The sequence below is a fragment of the Branchiostoma belcheri genome, unplaced genomic scaffold, assembly GCF_001625305.1.
Source record: "Branchiostoma belcheri isolate BF01 breed outbred unplaced genomic scaffold, Haploidv18h27 scaffold35, whole genome shotgun sequence".
Lineage (NCBI taxonomy): Eukaryota > Metazoa > Chordata > Leptocardii > Amphioxiformes > Branchiostomatidae > Branchiostoma > Branchiostoma belcheri.
Genome location: NW_017803965.1, coordinates 1612477 through 1626579, shown reverse-complemented (window position 1 = coordinate 1626579; position 14103 = coordinate 1612477). Strand labels below are relative to the sequence as shown.

The 14103-nt window shown below is 40.1% G+C and overlaps 2 protein-coding genes across 2 annotated transcripts; both read left to right on the top strand.

Annotated features, from left to right (window-relative positions):
* The first annotated feature begins 2741 nt into the window (after positions 1-2741).
* LOC109475848 (short-chain collagen C4-like) lies at positions 2742-4833 on the top strand. Its single transcript, XM_019776651.1, has 4 exons — positions 2742-2772; positions 2915-3117; positions 3792-3966; positions 4100-4833. Exons 1-4 carry the CDS (start codon positions 2742-2744, stop codon positions 4600-4602), a joined length of 912 nt encoding a protein of 303 aa, XP_019632210.1. The 3' UTR covers positions 4603-4833.
* A 1727-nt stretch (positions 4834-6560) lies between these two features.
* Positions 6561-14070, top strand: LOC109475870 (alanyl-tRNA editing protein Aarsd1-like). Its single transcript, XM_019776678.1, has 12 exons — positions 6561-6634; positions 7087-7224; positions 7717-7858; positions 8430-8487; positions 8733-8889; positions 9509-9625; positions 10000-10130; positions 10416-10482; positions 10977-11068; positions 11719-11773; positions 11977-12071; positions 12318-14070. Exons 1-12 carry the CDS (start codon positions 6596-6598, stop codon positions 12448-12450), a joined length of 1224 nt encoding a protein of 407 aa, XP_019632237.1. The 5' UTR covers positions 6561-6595; the 3' UTR covers positions 12451-14070.
* Positions 14071-14103: the final 33 nt, after the last annotated feature.

The window sequence follows — 14103 nt, the reverse complement described above, 5'->3', positions numbered from 1 at the left end:
GATAACAATTTCAAATAACACCAAGCTAGAAATCCATGTGAAAGTTATTAAATAACTGCAGCTCATATAATGAATTACCCAGTGGCACATCCATCTGAAAACATTAAATGTTACAATTTTCATAAAGTACGGGTATCAAACACTGAACTGCTTGAACTGGAGACAAACAAAAGGTACATTTATGTACAGTCATGTTACCACAAATATGAAACCTGGGATTTTTACAATAAATCACACATTTTAACACAAGTCAAATGCTTCATACAATTTCTAAATTATAGTAGTTGGCAATAAAAGATATGGAGAAATGCACGTCATGTCAAATATGTATTCGTGTATCAATATGAAATTAACCATCATCATGCCATGCAAATGAAACTGTCATGATTTCAATTTTTAACAATCATTGCTCTCTCTATCTCCATCTTATCTAACACCTTCCCCCCTGAAACTGGGGGTTAGACATGGTTGCATCAAGTGCAAGTCTTGAGATGCCCCTTAATGTATACAGACCCATGTTATAGCAACTGACAAGGCTTTATCCCACCATATTCACCTTGGGGCGGGTCATTAACCCTTAATTAGTAACTGCACTTTGAAGTGCAGGTGAAATTTTTTTGTAATTTTGTAGACCTATTTCATCCTTTACCTTTATTTAGTTTGTTTATTTTCTTGTAATTTTGTTAATTTATGAATTAAAAAAAGGGCCTCGATAACCAACATTGTTTTTCGCTGATTGTTGGGAAATAAATGTGAATAAAATTGTCAAATAGCAAAAAAGCGGTGATTTGGTAGCTTAGGTGCGAATACCTAAGTCACTATCTATTAAAATTTGTCGCATATCTCAAAGCACTCAAAAGAGCGCCCTCCAGTGGCCGTTTTACTAAGTGCAGACTTAAACATAGGGAACCGTGGGCGGAAATAATTTTGGCCACTCTTTCCGTTTTTACTTCATTTCATTACCAATGCGTTTGCTTAGAATAGTCACGAACGTATAGAGGACAATGTTAGGTAGCACTCACCGGCTAAAACGGACGTAGCGCGTCTTGCAAGGCGAATTTTAACCGCCGAGTTCTGCCCTCCTGAACACACTCGCCATCTTGGAACGGCGCAGTGACGGCGTGGTCTTATCACCTGTTAACGAATCACCAGAATTTGCATTTAGGCCATGTCGATTTGATTATATGGATGACATCCACGCACGCATGAATTTTCGTCCGTTTCCAAAAAAAGTTTTTGACCATACTGTAAGTCACACAAGGCACCTGCAAAATGAGCAAATATATGCCGTAATTAAATTGCAAAAAATAATATTGGAAAACGATACTAGTGTCGTAGAATGACAATTGCAAAGTCGTTTCCAAAGGAAAAGAAGAGAATGCCATACCATACCCTGTATGTTTAGTCATTCATTCAATCTTCATGACTATGCACGTAGATTTCATGATGAAGGCAACTTTTAATTTTTTTGGCCAAACTTTTTTTTATTCGCACGCTCGCATCAGTTTTGGGGTTCCCATTGGATGTCATCCCTATAATCGAATCAACATGGCCTAAATTAAGTTAAAAATAGATTAATCACAACGTAATAGGCAAACAAAATATACAGACAAAACGGTCATATTTGTCATAATTTGCCTTACGAATATTGTTGACTTATAATTCAACATAAAAATGTTTCTCTTATTAATATTTTCTAATAAAAACATTAAAGAAAACTATGTAAATGGCAGGCCTGATTGGTTCTTATTTTACATGGTTTTAAAATGTGCACAACGTAACAAACTTCATCAACTCAAAAACGTCGTTAAAGAACCCTTGCCCTACCATAACTACAAAGAGTCGCCCCCCTAAATGGCGAACTATGCCCTCGCAGCATAAAAGGGCTGCCGACTACATCACTATTCTATCAGTCAAGTTTGACAGGGTCGCTGTCCTTCAGGTCATTCACACAAGCGATGAAATTTATCTGAGTTCTTTAAATAACTCGACACCTCGTCAATGTCACCTTCCCCAAGTCCGGCCCTGTTTGTGTCTCAGTAGCCAGTTGCAGGCCCCGAACATCAATTTTACAAGAAGTTGTCCGAAGAAGAAAACTGCTGTTAGCGAGATATTAGACGCTAAACAAGGACAATAACAACAAACAACAACAGTGGCTGAAACAACTACACTCAACTATACTCTAGTAACTATATATACTCATGTAACGTCGTTAACTGTAATTCATTTAAAGTTGTGGGGCATCGATGTCGCGATAGGGTGGAAAGAATGTGTTTCAAGTTCGCCGTGAACAAAAAGCCTCATTATACCTGCGCCACATTGTCGACGGGACGCATTAGGAGCAGCACGACCAGCGAACACCGACCCTACCCTCTAATAATAGCCAAAGACAACCAGGAGTGGACTACTGTGGACCATAGGGGTGTCATAATTTAGGTACAAAAAATACACCACGTTATCTTTTTTAAAGAAGAAAATACGATACATAAGTGTACGGTGAACTACACTATTATACAGCCAGATACCATGAGACATTTTCCCATAGACCAGCGAGCTGTATGTAGTCTTTTCTCAGTGTTTGAAGACCCCTTCCTAATGATAAGTGCCTTAATAATTTAATTAAGGAGTGCCTACAATCGCTTCGTGACGTCCTTGGCCTTCCTAGCAGAACTTGACTACTTGTTGGATTGCGCCATCTCTTCATTTCACTCTTCAAAGCTGGTGTCATATCTCCACTGAAAATGTCTTTGGAGAAAGTTGTCATGGACCAAGGTAGGCTATCATGTATAGTTTCATGTGGCAGATCTTCAAACTAGTTTCTTTACCAGAAAAAATAACCGCTTCTTTTTTTCTGAACATGTTTCACTTTCCTTCGACAAAGTTTTAAGTATACATAATGTTTCATTCCATCAAGGTTCCGTCCCTTCCCTGTCTGGTGTGGGCCTGCAGCTGACCAGGCCGTACAAGAGGCAGTGCGGGCGGCGGACGGGACTGGTGCTCCTGGCGGGAGGCTGTCTGGGCGGGGTGCTGGTGTGCGCCGTCCTCATGCCGCTGGTCTACGTCACCATGTCAGACAGACAGCTGGAGTTGGAGGTGTCCGAGCTCAGGAACCTTGTGGTAAGGATCAGACTTGACCCGGACAAAAACAGAAGAAAAACTTTTTTTAAGTTAATTACAAGGTGCGTAGGACCACAGTTTGATGCCGATACGACAAGAAGGACCTTTGTTCAGGCTTATCGAAAAATGTACAGTTAGTGGGTGTCTCCTAATCTCCAAGCAGATCTTTTGGTGGCTGAAAAGACAGAATCGAATTGGCCAGGCTGCCTCCATTGGCCAGAAGGTTACCACTTCGGTGGCGAAATAGTAACTGCCTGGCTAATGGATACAGCCTGGCCAAGTTTGATTCTGTCTCAGTGCAGTTACCAAAAGATCTGCTCTCCTCAAACATGGGGCTTCCGGCTTTATGTCCCATCAAAGTTAAAAGGACGCCACTTGTACCTGAGTCGAGTGATAGTATTGGCTGGTGTTAAGTGCACAGAAGGTCACACCATCGGGGCCTGCTAGATATTCGAATCCAGAACCATCTTACTTGATTAAGTAAAGGAGAACCCAGCACCAGGCCAAGTTCACCACCGAACAAAACCCCCTATTAAATAAAATCATGTGGAACAAAGACCCTTAGAAAATGGGAACAGATGACACGCCACGTATTAGTGATGATTGTTCTGGGAAACGGGACATTGTCTACCTACTTCAGTCTTTCATATCATATTCTTTACATAATACAACAGATCAACCTTTCTGCACGGACCGCCTTACCTGGTACGGAGGACCGAGAGAACGACACTGCTACGGGCGGGGCACACAGACAGCGGAGACGGGCCGACCCGCCGCCGTCTATCGGTGACGTGTACGTGCGGTGGGGAAGGGACGACTGTGGTGAAAACGCCAAGACTATCTACTCCGGTAGGTCAAACAGAAGACCAAGGTTGATATCAATAACACTTAGGCTTATCCAATAGTCAACTCACGCTGCTTGAAACATTCTCCAGAGATATCAATCGATAATGATTCAGAAAATCATCCTCCCTTTTCATAGGTGTTGTTGCAAGCGGATTTTGGGAATACCAGGGAGGGGGAAATGACTACCAGTGCCTGCCCCTGGAAGGAGTGGAGTGGAACAACCCAGTGGCCGGTAATCAGCACCAGAGCTACATCTACGGGACTGAGTACAGCGTCGGTGCTGGACTCTTCTCCACTGACAACATGGGGTACATCACCAACCCTTTTGACTACGACGTCCCCTGCTCGGTGTGTCTCGTGTCCGGTCGGTCTACACACGTCATGATCCCCGCCCGCCTGTCCTGTCCTCGGGGATGGAGTATGGAGTACAGCGGCTACCTGATGACAGCTCCTACCTACCACCACAACAGCAAGAACTTCATCTGTATGGACGGAGCTCCCCAACTCAGGCCAGGATCATCTGCCAACCTTGAAGGCGCATCCAATCTGCACCTGGTGGAGGCGCAGTGTGGCTCTCTTCCCTGTGGGCCCTACATCAACGGCTACGAACTGACCTGTGTGGTCTGCACCCTGATGTAAACTGCTATTTACTCAACTGGGCGGCAAAGCGCCCATGCATGTTTCCCTTCACTGTCTGATTTTATAAGTGCGTGATTGTTTGTTTTGTGTAATGCAGGTGATTGTGCTTTTTGTGGTGTAGTTCAACGGTGAATGGATCAACTGTAACGGTTATACTTTCCAGACATATGTACAGGATAGTAAAAACAATACATTTCCTTTCACCTATACAGAGTCTACGGAGGGAAATATAATTACAGTGGCTAGATAAGTTACAGTCATAAATTGCCTTGGGTGATTATTGGGGAATGATTGCTTTATGATGTAATGTTTTATTTGAGATGTAATGCACAGAAATGCAAATGAGCAACCTAGTCTTAAAGTTGCTCACGAAGTTGTCAGTCGTTATCACTGTTGTTGTACTTGTTGGCAAAGTTCTATGTGTGATCTCTTGGATTTCATGTAACATACATGTAGTGTGTGTTGTTTGTAGATGTTTGTCACATGCTTACATATCACGTTGTTATAGATTTACTATAGAAAGTTCGGATACCACATTAAATGTACTTTAAATTGTTATACTAGTACTATTAATTTTCCCTTTCCTTCCCAACACTTCGTCATGAATGTACTTTCTTCAAATAAAACCGTGTATGGACCAACTTCGCTAGTACTACTTGCCTTTTTCTCCAAGCCGAAGACTTGAGAAAATGTAAAACATTTGCAGCCGACTAGATAGAGTTAAAAATCAGTGGAACATACTCTCCAGAGGACCAACTCCCTCTGCATGTCATTCTCTCTATTTGGCCAATTTCTACTCTTTCCAGCCGCCTCCCGAAGCCTGGTAGAGGCTAGGGAATCTTACTCTCGAAGCAGAGGTTTCGGTAATTTTTGCCGTGTTTTTAGGCTTTTTTTATCGAGGTTTCTTTTTTTGCACTGGAATTTTTTTTCATCCATCCAAAAACTCTAAAAAAACACGCCAAAAACAAGAGTTTCACGATCTCATACCTTCGCCAAAAGATGTTAACCCTTGCGGGTGACGAATTCTACAATTTAATCATTGATTTTGTAAATAAGAGCCTCATTTGCATGGATTATATCAGTTGATCATATTCTCCACCCAATGACAGCCTTATCATAACAAAAAGGCTATTATAGCACTTCCTTATAAATTATGCAAATGGTGTCATGATTTGAATAAATTATGTTTATTAATGTTCACCTTCACTTAACTTCCAAATGTGGCAAGTATGAAATTCGGGGTGCAGCAGTTACAACTATGGAATTATAAGAATTTGCCATTAATTATGCAAATTAGGTCCTCATTTACATAATCTATATCCTCAGATGTTTTTCTCGTTCTCAAGTAGATGTCACAACTGTTTCATAGTTCTATTATCGAACAAATCAGATTTATAGAATTTCCTCATTAATTATGCAAATTAGCTCCTGATTTGCATAATTGTCATCTGATTATGTCAAGCATCACTTCAACTACCTGCATACCAAAAATCACGACAATACGTCAACCGGTTCTTGAGTTATCGTCCTTCAAATTTTTTCAACAAATGCTCCTGCAGTTCCAGAACAAGGCGCTAGGGGACCCAAACTCATGTCACTTCTTCCCTACCCCAAGAGCTATCTACCAACCAAAATTCGTGACCCTAGCATGTCCAGAACATGAGATATCAAAACCGGAAGTTCAGCTGCAGTACCTAGGAAAGCCGCCAGGGGGCCAAAAATCTAATCATTTCTAGGTCTCGTGAAGTCCTACCTACCTACCAAGTTTCATTCCCAACCCATCCACTGCCTCTCGAGTTATCTTGCTAAACCACACACACACACACACACACACAACACACCCACACACACACAGACAAACGCTACTGAAAACATAACCTTCTTGGCGAAGGTAATAACCCAAAACCCAAACCTCTGCTTGGAGAGTAAGGGAATCCGCACAACAGGTGCAAAGTGTCCCGCGCAGGGACTTGTGGGATAGCCGGTTTCCAACATGGCGTTGCAGTGTCAGCAGAACAGTTACCTCACGGAAGTAAGGCTTTTTTCTCGCCAAATCAGGCAGAACCGTACCGAAACACGGGGTAGAGCACTGGGAAGGGGTATTTCTTCTATTCTCTGTGGGAAATAGTTATCTGATTCACCTAGACCCGCACTGGAAAAAGAAGGGTCCGGGCCCGGGCGGTTCACATGTGACCACCAGTGCAGTACTTGGCCATATACTTTAGAAATTTAGGGCCGTCCAATGTCCGTATATTGCTCCGAAATCGATATTCAGCGATCGAAGAACACGATTAATTAACTATTGCAGCAATGCTTTATCTGCCACCACGCCACCTAGTTTGTATTATATGTAAGGCAGTTTAAATGCACTTGTCAAGGAAAACCCAGAGGGGGGAACCCTCTATACCCACTAGCGGTTGATTTCCTAAATATGTCACCAGTGGATTTGAAAATAGGTCCACAATTTCTCTGTTTTTCTTGCAGTTTTCCAGCAAAGTTGTGTCCTGTAATCCTGGCCAGCTGGTCATCTCCAAGAAAAAAAAGCAACCAGGTTATGAGGTCATATTGGAAGATACCATTCTGTTCCCGGAGGGGGGAGGCCAGCCAGATGACAGAGGAAAGGTATGTCAAATCGCAAAATGGTAGCCTCCTTCGCATTTTGATTTTTTTTATAGAGATGCAACAGTTTTGCCGCTTAGTTAGTTTACCGGGGAGAGAGTTTTACACCACCCAACAAGCCTGCTAATTTCACTTGGCCCCTTCAAAGGGAGTATAAAGAGAATAAGATCAACTGACAAGTTCATGTGAATGAGGATCTTGTTTTCATAATGAATGAATAATATGCATAATTTTCAACATTTGTCAACGTAAACAACATTTGGCAAAGGTATGAGATCGTGGAACTCTAGCCATTGCTAAATAACATACGTGGTGGGAGGAGAGGAAGTACCTGGAATGACAAGAGGGTGGCACAACAGGTGTTGCCTCCAGCCACCAACACATCCTCAAGGTATTCTCAAGGTATCATTATAGGGGTAAGTCTGGTGCCCTTGTTGCTTAGCCACATAAAATGGCAAAGAGATTTTGTATCTAAAACTTCTTTTCTGCTTCTAGATCAATGATGTAGATGTCATTAGGGTGACAAGGAGACAGAACCAAGCTGTCCACTTTGTAGAGACTCCCCTTGAGGTGGGGTCAGAGGTCAAGATGGAAGTGGACTGGACAAGGAGGTTTGACCACATGCAACAGCACTCTGGTTAGTGCTTTCTTTTTCAGGAAAGTCTGGTGTTCTAGATACCTAATCTCCAAGCAGATCTTTTGGTGGGGAAATGGTTACAAACTGACCAATTTGATACTGTCTTACCCCCACCAAAAGATCTGCTTGGAGATTACTAGATACCACCAAATTATAATCCACAAGCATATGTAACAGTGGGGTTCAAACGTCACCAAGTCTGGCCAGTCAGCACGTCGGCAGAACGTACTGCACCTGCGCGAAACCCATAATGTATTGTACATAGCACTTCGGCAAAAACGTCTCATATAAGGTCGTATTCACACATATAAGGAAAACATCTCGTCTGTAGTTTCCAAATGTTATGTCGGAAAAGTTATCCTCTGCAACAGGCAAAATTCTAATGCAACGTTGATCAAAAATCCATCGAAAACCGTGAAAATACAGGGTTCTGCGCAGGCGCAGTACGTTCTGCTGACGTGCTTGGCCAGTCTAATATATAACAGGTCTGGACCTTTGTGTGATTAGTGCATTGGGTGTTGTACCGGTAACTCCATGGTTTGTGAGCTGCGAATGTATATTTTCCTTTCAGGTCAGCATTTGATTACCGCCATTGCAGAGGCAAAATACGGATGTAAGACAACGTCATGGTAAGTCTTGGTGTTTCCCAAGTTGTTCAGATCTAACAGGGCTTAAAATTCATTTTTGGGAATAGGTGTACTGGTGCACACAGCCTAAAAAATTGAATGCAGCAAAATAAGTAGAATGTCACCAAAAAGTAATTATGTTTCATTTGTAAAGAAAAGTACTACAACAATGATAGTGTTATTTTATATATATTGCACTGGATGCCTTTAAATGCAGTATTGAAAGAAAATGTGTGCAATGCTTGCAGGGAGCTTGGCAGTAAAGTTTCCTCCATTGAGATGGACACTCCCAGCATAACAAAAGAACAGTTATCTGAGCTGGAGAAGGAGGTGAATGCTTGTATCAGGAGACAGATCCCCATGACACCACGTCTGTTGGAACCTGGGTCTCCTGAACTGGAACAGGTGAGCAGAGGGAATGGTCTCTTCGGTTTTCTAACCAGCTAGAATGTTTTTTTATGTCCTCTCCTTTTTGTTTGACGTAACATCATGTCAAGGGCTGAAGGCATAAAGTCTAGGCGTGCCAATTAATAATCACAAAGAGTCACATAATACGCATATAACATGATACATATACATGTACTAGTAACATTTTTGCTCCACACACTTTTTGTGGAACTGTCGCAAGCTCTATTCGGCACCACAAAGTGACCTCAATGCTCACCAGGGAAAATCTTGACATCCTGACTAAAATGCTATTTTCTGCATTTTGTGGTAGAAATTTTGCTGGTAGACTAAGCTTGATTTAATGACATCTTCCATATCTTTACACGCAGAGTTTTCTGTCAAAGATGACGGATTGGGCAAAGTTTTGTCTGTCACGAGCGGCATAATTCTGTGAAATGACAGAAAGATGGCTAGATGACTTAGCAAGCCATTCTTTTAATTCATCGTAGCTAGCTGCTCTATAGTATAATTCGAAGCTTGTTACCCATACCAACAAACTTTTGTAAAACTTGTGTTTCCCAGTAGTGTCCACTCGTTGAAGGTTTGATGTTACAGGCGTAATTTTTTCCATTGTTAGGTGCGGTCCCGAGGTTTGCCTGATGACCACATCGGTCCTGTACGTGTTGTTGAGATTGAGGGTATTGACCACAACACCTGCTGCGGAACCCACGTGTCCAACCTCGCTCATCTTCAGGTGAAACAACTCTCAAAATACGCGTCATGAGGATGTACTTGGGGGATTGTAGGAGCCCAAATAAGTAAAAATGAGGATGTACTTGGGGGATTGTTGGAACCCAACTTATTAAAAATGAGGCTGTACTTGTTGGATTGTGTTTTTGAGGTGTTAGGTGTTTTTCTAGTAATTTTGGCAATGTTTATAAAAAAATTTCTCTCATGGATAGAACTTATAAAGTAATGCATTCCTTGCTTGATAACATTTGTATACATGTATGTTCATCATGACATTTGGGACGTGTGATATATCTAGTTGTTATTTGTTATTCAAGGGAACCTCCTTGGTTTTTATAATGTGGTTTAAATCATAAAAAAATTCTGTCCACCTTGAAGGCTATCAAGCTGCTGTCAGCAGAAAAAGGGAAGAAAGGAAAGACAAATGTGATGTTTGTGGCTGGAAACAGGGTGTTGGACTATGTAGGGAGGGCCTACGACAGAGAGAAGAGCCTGACTGGCATTCTCAAGTAAGTTCAAGGGGGTGTTAGATAAATGGAAGAGCTTACTACTTAACAAGGTAATCATACTAGTAGTATCTGCCTTCCATATACAATGTACAAAATATTGAAAGCCTGAAATTTTTTGGCATGTAATTTTCAACGTTTTCAAGGTTACATGAAGGTTTAAGAAATTGCCTCAAAATATTTGGCGACTGCTTAACATATGTAACTTTTCAATGCGTCTTTCTTTGCAAGCACAATCCATGCACTTTGACTGAATACAAACATGTTCTTTACTCTCCATGAAACTAGATGTCCTCCAGAAGAGCATGTTGAGATGGCAGACAAGCTACAGAAATCTCTAAGGATGTCAAACAAGGTCTGTGTCAGTTTAAGACATATAATAAATTATGTGAATCTGGCAAAATAGCAGTGAAATCTTACAAGATAACAGTGTAATCTTACAAAATAACAGTGAAATCTTGGAAAATAACAGTTAAATCTTACAAAATAACAGTGAAATCTTGGAAAATAACAGTGAAATCAGGCAAAATAGCAGTGCAATTAGAGTATGGTTTGGCAATATAACAATTTTGGCATTTTCTCCCTCTCAACACTATTTCCTGCATTTTGAGGCCAAATTTTGCTGCCAACCTAAGCTTAGTTTTATGATATCTCTAATTCCATTTATTTACACAAAGTTTTTTCTATGTCAAAGATGATGAACCGGGCAAATTTTTTGTCCGTCGTGAGCGTTAAAAATCTGTCAAATGACAAAAAGACAGGTACTGGCTAGAACACTGGTTTGAATACAGGCTTCTGTTCAAGTAAATAAACATGATTAATTTATTTATTTGTTACTTTACTTGTTAGACATGTACAGGTCTACTCAGAGATGTTGCTGTATTAGAAGCACAGAGATACAAGAGTCAGCCTAACAGAGACCCAGTCTTCTGTCTGCACAGGTAAAGCCAATGCAATTTCAGAGCAGCAAAACTGGAAATATTCTCAATAAGGCAATATGTATGATATCGACACATACTGCTCCACATTAGTATATTTGCATTCAGTACATCATAGTAACTTTTAAAATGTAAATATATAACTTGTATGTATTAATGTAAATGTAAATATATAACTTGTATGATTGACCTCTGACCTCTCAAACAAGCTTTTACCTCGAGCTCATTACTTGGTGTATATAGAATAGGATAGGTTAAATAAGTAATTAGTTACAGGTTGTTGTATTTTACGTATAGCAGTAAGAAGTGTACGTCTGTGTTATAAGTCTGTAACGTGTTTTAAGACTCCAGGAAGAATAGTGGGTATAAGTGTATACTCACTAATGGAGATCATTCAAATAAACAAATAAACAAAATAAACAAATACTTTGAATGAAAAAAAAGGTAATAACATGAATAGTGACTTGCCATCGCTGTGAAATTCCAATTTAACAAGCTTATTCCTAGGGCCTTGATTCAGTGACATGAGAATATTATGGGTCATTTGATTCATACTGTAGTTGGCTCAGTTCTTACAGTCCAATGTGTGACCAGACTTATTTATTAATTTATTGATATTTATCAAGCTTTTGTATCCCATTCCTTTCATCTAGGAAAGAGGGAGACAGTGAGTTCATGAACATCATTGCAAATGAGATTGGAAATGAGGTAACCACTCTCCCTAATAAGTATACAGGGTTTGAAAATCCTGGGTGCATATGCACCTTTGTGTGCCTAGTATTGGAGCTGTGAATTTTTGACTGGGTGCACTACTCTGTATGCCCACGTCATAAACTCCGGAGGTTGCCCATTAAAACTGTGTTCTGCGACCTGAATCAGTGCTTACTCGTGTGACCTCTGACCTTACCCAGAATGCCCTGGTCTTGCTGTCAGTTGGAGATGAGAAAGGGGCGGGGACGTTCCTGTTGTCTGGACCAGCTGATGTGGTGGAGGCTGTAGGACCAAAGTATGTGCACAAAAAACTTACGCTAAGAATAGAAATTTCATGAAAAACACAGCAACAATTTTCTAGTTGTGCCAGTGTGTTTTATGCTTGAAGTTTTTGTTTTAGTTTAGGCCATGTTGATTTGATTACATGTATATGAGAGCTTCTCTTTTGTAGTGCAAAAAGAGAGCTTCTGCTGTCAGTTGTGCATTCACAACCTCACTGGAACTATCATCGATCATTCAATATCTTTCTTTTTAACTTAAGGGTTGCCGAAGTGTTGGAAGGGAAAGGAGCTGCCAAGAGAGGAAGGTTCCAAGGAAAAGTAACCAAGCTGGCCAACCTTAAGATGGCAGAGGAGGTCTTAAGAGAACACTTTAAGACTCAACAAGCAGCATAAAACATAACATAAAGGATAACATAAAACACATTAACTCAGGGGCACAGATGTGGACTCAAAATGTTTTACAGAATTGGAAAGATCTACTTTTGAATGGAAAATTACCTTGATAGTTTTTTTGAGCATTTGTTCTGGCTTTACACCAAAAAAAAATTCTGACTTTCATAATGCTTTGATGTCTTTGTACAAGTATATTTGCAAGGTAAAGCTAAATCAGTAACGTAAGTATCACCCTCTATTAATTAACTTTATGCATGGTACGTTTTCTGTAATGCAATGTGGATCTTCCACAAATCATGGGTCACTTCTAATATTACCTTTATGTACAGAGGTTCATATGTTTGTGTGTCTGCATGTGTGTTTCCATAGTAATCAATCTCCAGGTATTATAATACATCAATTTTTCAGCGATATGTATGTTTGTTGCTTTATGTGAGCCAGTAGGCAAATGCAAAGACAGTGAGAAATGCATGATAAGGAATAAACTGAGAAATTCATAAAAAGTCAAGGAGGTATAAAATCTTTGATTTCATGTTAATAAGTTTGTTGGGTTCATTAATATGCAGAGGCTAGCACAAGCGTGAGGCTCCCCCATAAATGTACATTTAAAATCTATTGTCGATACATTTACAATTAGACATTTGTGCCATAAAATGGTAGACAAGGTTGACATGTACAAGTCCATTTTAGAAATGACAATGACCAAGAAATGGAGTGACACATCTTTATTCCTGGACCACTTTTTTTACTGCAAAACTCCTGGCTCTTTCTAAACAAGTGGTTGTGAATAAAGAACTTTGCTATTCAGTCATTCACCAAACCGAGGAAATTATTCACAAATTCCTATTCCAGTCAACTGCCGTTGATCATGAGGTCTAACCAACAGGCAAACGTTGCAAGATATCAACCATCTCCTCCAGCTACATAATAACATTAAACAAAACAAGCACACTCCCTTTTCTGCTGTAAATTCTTCCACCCATGCAGTGATAACATATGATGGCTACTGTCTGTCTCCAGCTGCCAAAATCATTAAAGACATCCAATGCAATTTCAGGGGAAGCCCAACTGAATTCTTAAAGTCAACTTATTGGCCATTGTTTTATTGTAGTAATTTGAATTGAGCCCCATCCCATAGTATACTGATATCTGTGGCATAAAAACGGAAAACGGTTGCTAATTTTGTATCATAGGCTCGTTCTAGCTATTTATAAGTTTTCCCAAAAAAGATGCGCCTCAGGTACAATGTAGCTAATGTTCTTGGGCTATTTCAAACACTTTGAGTATGAAATGATAAGGAAAATGTACTTATAAATGACAGTAACTGTAAATATCAGACAGACTTTCTCAACCACTATATTTTTGTTTTGCCCCAGATTATTTTCAACATTACAAATCTATACATGTATCTCAGTATTAAATGACACCCAAAACCATTTCTTAAGCCAAGAGCTGTATAATATTACCAAGTAAAAAACGTTAAGGAAACACTACCAGGTCCTGTATCCTTGATTCAAGGACTAGGATCCACAACCAGGACATTATAATGTTAACACATTTTATTTTTAAGAGGAGATTCCAAAGCAATCCTTGGATATAAAAAAAGACATATCAAAAATATGATGTTAGCATGATGAACATAAGCATATCAAT

Bases quoted from the DNA above. Each gene is read 5' to 3' on its own strand.
- LOC109475848 (XM_019776651.1), top strand. From the start codon at position 2,742: ATGTCTTTGGAGAAAGTTGTCATGGACCAAG. The intron at 2,773-2,914 runs GTAGGCTATCAT...CATTCCATCAAG, and splicing joins GAAAGTTGTCATGGACCAAG to GTTCCGTCCCTTCCCTGTCT. The intron at 3,967-4,099 runs GTAGGTCAAACA...CCCTTTTCATAG, and splicing joins CGCCAAGACTATCTACTCCG to GTGTTGTTGCAAGCGGATTT.
- LOC109475870 (XM_019776678.1), top strand. From the start codon at position 6,596: ATGGCGTTGCAGTGTCAGCAGAACAGTTACCTCACGGAA. The intron at 10,483-10,976 runs GTCTGTGTCAGT...TTTACTTGTTAG, and splicing joins CTCTAAGGATGTCAAACAAG to ACATGTACAGGTCTACTCAG. The intron at 11,069-11,718 runs GTAAAGCCAATG...CCTTTCATCTAG, and splicing joins CCAGTCTTCTGTCTGCACAG to GAAAGAGGGAGACAGTGAGT.